Source organism: Trachymyrmex cornetzi, unplaced genomic scaffold (assembly GCF_001594075.2).
Source record: "Trachymyrmex cornetzi isolate Tcor2-1 unplaced genomic scaffold, Tcor1.1 scaffold90, whole genome shotgun sequence".
NCBI classification, from domain to species: Eukaryota; Metazoa; Arthropoda; class Insecta; order Hymenoptera; family Formicidae; genus Trachymyrmex; species Trachymyrmex cornetzi.
This window is the reverse complement of record NW_017300245.1, coordinates 74045-82050: the sequence shown is the minus strand read 5'-3', so window position 1 is coordinate 82050 and position 8006 is coordinate 74045. Positions and strand designations below refer to the sequence as shown.

Here is an 8006-nt window from a genome sequence, read left to right as displayed (position 1 = left end):
CCACCGCCGCCGCCGCCGCCGTCGACGACGACGACGACGACGTCAGGCGACGTCGACGACGTTCTCCGTCGCGTACCCCGCGCTACCGTTACCCACTCCGCTCGTAACTGTATCTGGACTTAATTATTGGTGAGTCCCGTGAATTTTCTTTATTGTTTCCGGTTCGCCATTTGATATTATTTTATTTAAGTATAAAAAATCGCGAATCATGGTTCCATTTTGCTCGCAAGTGAAATCGGAGACAATTCTTTCGTGCATCTGTGTCTTTGGGAATCAAATTTGGGATTCTTTACTAAATGGTGATGAGTTCGTTGATACTAAGTGGTAAAGGGAGATGATTGTGAGAAATTTTAGTATTAGTAAAGTTGTGTGATATAATATATTATTCGTTTAACTTCGAAACAAAGATTTACATCTTTTAACTTAGCTTTTATTAACAGATTTCTAATTTGGACAGGAATTGGAGAAAATAGATTCTATGGGATTTGAGATTAAATAGAATCAAAAAGAAGAAATCGTTCATTTTCTATCAATGAGATAATCAAGAAATTCCTTCAATACGTTTGTTTCTGTTGAAAATCTTTTATTTCAGAAATTCAGAATGAATGCAGATAAACAGAAAGCGATGATTTTTCGTTTGTAAAATTTTTTAAGTAATTCGAATATTAAAAAATTATCTAACTTTCTTTTGTGTTCTTTTTTGTGAATTATTAGCCTAGAGAAGCATTCCAATAATTGGTCGATTGCGATCTGTAAATATGCGAAATCTGCAACACGATGATTGGCCTAGGCATAGATATTAAAGCTTTTGATGCTTTCTGTACTATTATAATGAATTCATTTAGGCTTGATTTATACGAATGCCCCGGGCTGTGAGATGTTGTCGACTCTTGTTTGCCCCATTCTTACGTCGATTAGCTGCAAATTGAGTTTCTGTTTTAATTAAAATTCTCTTTGAATCGGTGGGTTTTCATCCTGTTCACGCCTCCTTTATTATTTATTCATGACAATGAATATATCTTTATTTGTTCTTTCTTTCTTAATTTCTAATATCATTTATGTTTTATTACTTTATTATATCTCCCATAGAAAAATTCTTCTTTAGAAAAAGAAACATAATATCATAGAGAATATTAATTGTAATGTTAATCGTGAATATATTTGGCTGTCATTTATACGTCTTTGGTCGTATCGTCATTAAAGTCTTGTCATTAAAGAAATTATATACTTATTAATACTTTTTCCTTTTATACAAACAATATGTTTGTTAAATTTTATAAGTTTTTAAAACATATCATTAGTATATATCAGAAAATATACATGGTACGAAGTCACGACGTAGAGACTACGAAAGTGCCGAATGTCGCTCAATGTCCATTAAGTTGAGTCAGCATGTCCCATATACTCATCATTCCACCCTAATTCGTTAACACGTATTGTACATTTTGGTGCCTTTTGTCTGTCACGTGCCATTTTAATATCCGAGAGCCATTGTCCTCTGATGTGCCTCTTTACGATCAGCGCAGCCCCCATAACGATTTTTGCAGGCTGCACACTCCATCATGCAATGACGACGATTACAATCTGTGACGAGACTATTACAATCGCACAGTAAATGTACAGAGCAACATGAGCTCCAAAAGAATATTTAACTTTTAATATAAAGCAATGAGAAGTTCTTTAGTATGAAGAAAATATATTAAAATGCTAACCACAAAAGTTAAAATAAAATATACGTGATATATGTGATCTAATTTGTAATATATTATTTATTTACACATTATGAAAGAGATACGATAATTGTCTTTAGTACTTATATAGGTATACATTTGAAATTTATACGTAAAAATTTCAAACATCATTTTGTACTATCTTATTTAATTTTACAGCTTAAAATTAAATCGCTAAAGTTTATTATACTTTCTTTCAATACACTGTGTCTTAATTAAGGGTAAATCTGTAAAGATTTTACGATTTTACGATGTGTCTTCGACAAACTTTAAGTGAAAAATATGATCTCAGTGTACGGTCCGTGAAACGTTTCTTCTCACAGTTTTCTACCCTCCGGAGATGCTCCCTCGAGAGTTCGGGGATTAGGGGTAGAGAGACTGCCACTCCAAATAAACACTCCTACTCGGATTCCCCCTGTACCGTTCTGTAGAAATACTCTATATAGGTATAGCAGGTCTTTCTGAAAGAAGCAGTAGGTAGCCGAAATATAGCAGCAACGCGATAGTTATCTTTAAGGATATTAAAAACGTTGAATTACTTATAAAATATTTAATATCAATTTTGGACAAATCTTCAAAAATTAATGTTTATTTTTATAGCATCTAAATTATTTTTACAATTGTAATTTTAACATCTTTTATTTATAAAGCTATATAAAGTATGAATATATTATATGTATATTATGTATTTTGGATTTTTTATAAAATAACTTACTTTATTTGTTACTATAGGGGCTGCGAAATAACATCGCGATCGTACAAAATTACGAAGCAACCCCAATAATTGGAAAATGTCCGGATTCGCAGCGGCGGGTCTCGTAGCTTTCGACTCCCTCAAGACGAAAGCGTCACTGAAATTATCCGGGTAATATACTGCACTATTTATAATATATTTAATTGATATATTTATAGAACATGTTACTATGTATATATATTTATATGTATACATATATATATAATTTCCTTTTTGTGTTTGTTTGTTTATATCATTATATATGTTATGATTTCAATTAAAGAGATTATTTTTTTAAAATGATACAAATAATTAAAAATTTACTATTTGAATGTGAAAAGATAATTTATTAAGAGAATACCAATTTTCTACAGATTCAGAAGAAGTGCCGGCGGTTATGAAGAGTTTGAAACTACACGCGAGAGTAGTAAAGACAACAAGGGATTCGAGGATGAAAGAGGATACAGCACGCAGCCTTCGTTCGAGTCACTTCCAGAGCCAGAGAGACCACCATTGCGGCATATCGATACTTATTGCATGCCAGAATGTCCATGTCTTTCAAAGAGGTATACCATCGCAACGCTAGCTTGTGTAGGTAAGAATGAATAATAAATTAGAAGGCTATTTTGTTTTCCCAACTTTATGTCACTTGCTATTCTCTGTTTTGTGTTCTATATTATCATAAAAGTTTATCTGTTATAATAAACTAAGAATTAAAGAAATAAAACATGGATAGTCTTTCACAATAATTTTGTGAAATAAAAGAAATTATTATATGTATGTAGGTTATATATATATATAATCATAAATAAAAGTAAAATTTTCTTTTTATTATTTTAATTAATCATACTTTTTAGGATTCGTTATTTCGTTTGGCATGAGATGTAACATGGGTATGGCCAAGCTTGTCATGAAAAATACTACGGAAGGCGAAAACAACACTATCAAGTTCAACTGGACGGTCGGCGTAGAAAGCGCCCTTGATTCATCATTTTTCTGGGGTTATCTAGTAACGCAAGTGCCCGGTGGCTTTCTTGCATCGTTATATCCTGCTAACAAAATATTTGGCACAGCCATCGCGATATCTTCTTTTTTGAATTTGTTAGTACCTGGAGCACTGAACGTAGATCCTATTGTTGACATGGGTGTGCAAGTATTGAAAGGACTGGTCGAGGTAAGTAAAAAGTTGAAAAATTTAACAAAACTAAAGGATACAGTTAGAATATGCTACGTATACAGTATATACATAAATGTAAAAATATTTTAGTAAAGAATAAAGTTTAATGAAAGGTTATATAGATTTTCAGCTCTATAATATTCACAATATATTCTACTATAATATCTAACATATTCTGTTACGATTGTAACCGGCTTTTTTTCTTTTTTTTTTTTAGGGTGTCACGTACCCAGCGTGTCATGGTATTTGGAAATACTGGGCACCACCTCTAGAGAGATCGCGTTTGGCCACATTAGCGTTTTGTGGGTCGTACGCCGCAATGGTGATAGGTATGCCGCTTTCTGGATACTTGAGTTCCTGGTTTGGCTGGACGGCATCGTTTTATTTCTACGGTAAAGAAATTTCTTGTGCTTAATGGCAAGCATAGAAAAAGAAATATTTTATATGCTGTTTTAACAAATTTCTACATGAGCAGAAACCTTTATTAAGAATAATAATTTTATTTATTTATAACATACAAATTGTTTTGTTATAACAAATTGAATCTCGTTTGTTGCATAGCAAAAACAATTGCTAGAAATAGTTAAATAGACTATTTTAGTTTAGAAACAAACACATTTTTCTATGAATTTTGCTCAGAAATTTATTTATACTTGTTTTATTTTGTCAACAAAGAATTACATTCTAACAGTTATAACGGCATTTAATTGCTTTTACACTGACTATGTATTATCAACGACAGTAAAATTTTTACTTCGTGTAACAACAAAACAAAATATTGCGTTGGTAGATGTAATTTTCAACAAAATAAATTGTAGGCATGTGCGGATTGATTTGGTATGGTTTCTGGTTGTGGTTAACCTTCGAAAAGCCGTCGAAACATCCCTGTATCTCGGCTCGTGAATTACGTTACATCGAGGATTCGCTCGGACAAGGACAAACGCAAGCACCTGTGCCCACGCTGGCAACAACTCCCTGGCGCAAGTTTCTTACTTCAATGCCGGTATATGCCATCATTGTCGCTAATTTTTGCAGATCGTGGAACTTTTATCTGCTGGTACTCTTCCAACCGCGTTTCATGCACGAGTCTTTTGGCATGCCTCTTGTCGAGGTAAATATATAATTATAGTATCTAATATTATAAAGGAAAGTTGCCGATACTGACATAGGTCTCCTAAAGTGACATCCCCTTATTTCTCAGAAACTAACTATTGCACTTTATTAATATTATTAAAATCATGATCTGTTTAACTAATTAAAGAAGTACAAACTCATAATTCATATATTTGTGGCTTATTTCTATACCAAATCAGCTAAAAACCAATTCTATGAATCCGAGAAGAAAATTCTTACGGTGTTCTTTTGCAAATTGCATAATTAAAATAATAGTGACTGTATTATTGATAATATTATGTCATTTTAAATGTTTATAGTTTCATAAATTAGTTTTCTTTACAGAGAATAGGATATATCTTTATTTATAGAATAGGAATGTTGGCATTATTACCTACAATGTCAGTTTTGGAGTCCATTTTGTCGCTCATTTTTGCATAACTTACGAAAAACTTAATGATTACAAAATTGCAAACAGTACTATAAAAATTGCTTATACTATAGAAGATACTTTTTACTTTGTATTTATGTTTTTGAAGTTGTATTTTTACCTTTTGTTTAAGAAATATTGTCTAAAAACAAAGTGTTATGTCGGTGTATCGGTGACCTTCCTCTATTATAATTTCTCGATAAAACCATAATGAGGAAAGAGCTTTATATCACTAATTTACTATATATAAAAATTAGATATAATACACTTTACAAATGAAATGTATGAAATACGTTTTATTCCTAAATATTTGATAGACCGGAGTCATTGGTTCGCTTCCACACTTACTGATGACGATGATTGTACCTTGCGGTGGTTTGCTGGCGGATTATCTCCGTAAACGTGGCATCATGACAACGACAAATGTCAGGAAGGTTTTCAACTGTGGTGGTTTCGGTATGGAAGCACTCTTTTTCTTGGTGGTGGCTCATGCAACGACATCCAAAAACGGAACTGCAGCTACGGTCGCTCTCGCGATCGGGGTCGCGTGCAGCGGTTTTGCTATCTCTGGTTTTAATGTCAATCATCTAGATATCGCTCCAAGATACGCCAGTATCTTAATGGGCATGTCCAACGGGATTGGCACCATCGCTGGTCTATTAGTTCCTTTCTTCGTGGATAACATCACGGAGAAGAAGGTACGACGAAGAATATACTTCTTCGAGCATCTTTCAGAATTTAATATGCACAAATTAAGATTAGAATATAAATTTATGCAGGACCCACATAGCTGGCGGAACGTTTTTATCATAGCTGCATGTGTTCATATTTTCGGAGTGACGTTCTATGCTATTTTCTGCTCCGGCGAGTTGCAACCCTGGGCTGATCCCACTTTAGAAGAACAAAAGAGCTGGAATCCCATGGATGAATTCGGCCAGACAAAACCGCCAGTTCCACCTCCACCAAAAACTATGCAATCCGAATTCATAGTAAGTATCCTCAAATTATTAGTAATTATTTACAACGAATATCACGTAGATTCGTTTAAATCATCGCTATCGATTAATCTTTAAATAAAATCAAAATTGTTACATATATATACTTGCAAGTTATATTTGTATATTTTTTTATACATTATGAAATGTGATCTACTTGAGATTTCAAAATTTATTCTTTCAAAATAATGTATTTATTATTTATTATTTTTAAAAATAATAAGATTTGAAAAACAACTATTTCTTCTAGAAGCAACCGTCCCGAGACGGAAGCGTTACTGACGATTGGAATACTTATGAGCAGTCACCGGCTGAAAATCATCTGTACGCACGACAGGATAGTAAGGCTCCCGTGATAAACTACGGCTCGACAGAAACCAACAGCAGCAATCCATTTCACTCAACGAATCCATTCGCTAGCGACGTTAACGCGTCTTTCGTGCAACCACCGGCAACAGATGACTACACATATGACATCGTGCACAATCAACAGTGGAACTGAGAATGCTCGATCACCGGATAGAATAATTGGATACGAGAAAAGCAGACTGCTTCTCCAAGGTTGTAGATCATTCGTATCGTTATAGTTATCTGTCAATCCTACATCGGCTCCTCAGGCATGCTGCATCTTTATTAAAACTTGCGAAATTGAGGCCAGTAAAGAGATCAAATTTCATAGTTACACAAATAATTTTGTTTCCATTGAAAAAATATAAAGTCATGAGAATTATTTATTTTTTTTTAGAAAGAAAAATTAATCTTGTTTTGCTCTTAATCTTATTAAACGATAAAAATTCAAAATCATTTTGTTGTATAAATGTCATAAATTTATATCATTTCGGTATAAAAACTATAAAATATTATATATTGAATGTGTAGCTTAATAAATTATAAATCATTTTATAGAATTATTTACCATTAATTGAATTTGATTGTGGCATGTCTGAAGACCATACGTATAACAAATAAGATTTCAGATAATAGCTATGATTTTAAATTTTACAAATCAAAATACAAATGATTAAATACATTTCTAAGTTTTACGTGCAAAGTCTTCGATAAATATCAGAAAGAGAAAAAAAAGGAATCTTTTTGTTGAGCATAATATCTAAAAGTGCAGAGAGAATAGCGATGTGAATATCCACGCGAATAACTCGAAGTGATACGGGATCTAAAAATCAAACTCATTATGTTGTTAACTTAGCGAGATTGATTGACAATTAAATGTGCCGCTATGTATTTATCAAAGACATGCTTACAACGGTGTGCGATAAATAATTGGAAGTGGGTACACGTGCACTCCGTTATTTAAATTTTAAAATTGACAATAAGTCGCTAGCTGTAAAAGACAAATTTCTGATCTTCAAAAAGTTCAGCTGAAAAAACATTTTATTTTCATTTTTTATTTATATACGCATACTTTTACTCTTGGAAGTAAAAGAAAAACAGCTAATCAAACAAGAAACTTAAAAATGTATTTTACGTAATATATATTTAGCCGCGTTTAAATATATATTTTTTAAACAAGAAAGTGTGAAGCGTATTGTTAAGACAAGCTTTACAAATTGCAATACGATAATTTGACTATTTTAACTCTTTCTGTGAGATATCACAAAAAGAATGTTCCTTTAATTTATAGAAAGATTAAGATATTAATAATCCCTAAGAGATTCTTCAATTTTATAAAATTTTGAAATCTTTTTATTAAATCATATATCATATTCGCGTGCAATATTGGCGATATTGATTTTTTCTATAAAAAAAAGAGTATTAATTGCAAGATGCCGCTTATCAATGATGAAATCTGGGTATATATCCTATAAAGCGA

At 32.4% G+C, this 8006-nt stretch overlaps 1 protein-coding gene across 1 annotated transcript; it reads left to right on the top strand.

The window, feature by feature from the left end:
- The first annotated feature begins 2492 nt into the window (after positions 1–2492).
- Positions 2493–6791, top strand: VGlut (Vesicular glutamate transporter). Its single transcript, XM_018520465.1, has 8 exons — positions 2493–2595; positions 2838–3058; positions 3321–3637; positions 3858–4032; positions 4459–4751; positions 5501–5881; positions 5963–6172; positions 6429–6791. Exons 1-8 carry the CDS (start codon positions 2522–2524, stop codon positions 6678–6680), a joined length of 1923 nt encoding a protein of 640 aa, XP_018375967.1. The 5' UTR covers positions 2493–2521; the 3' UTR covers positions 6681–6791.
- The last annotated feature ends 1215 nt before the right edge of the window (positions 6792–8006 follow it).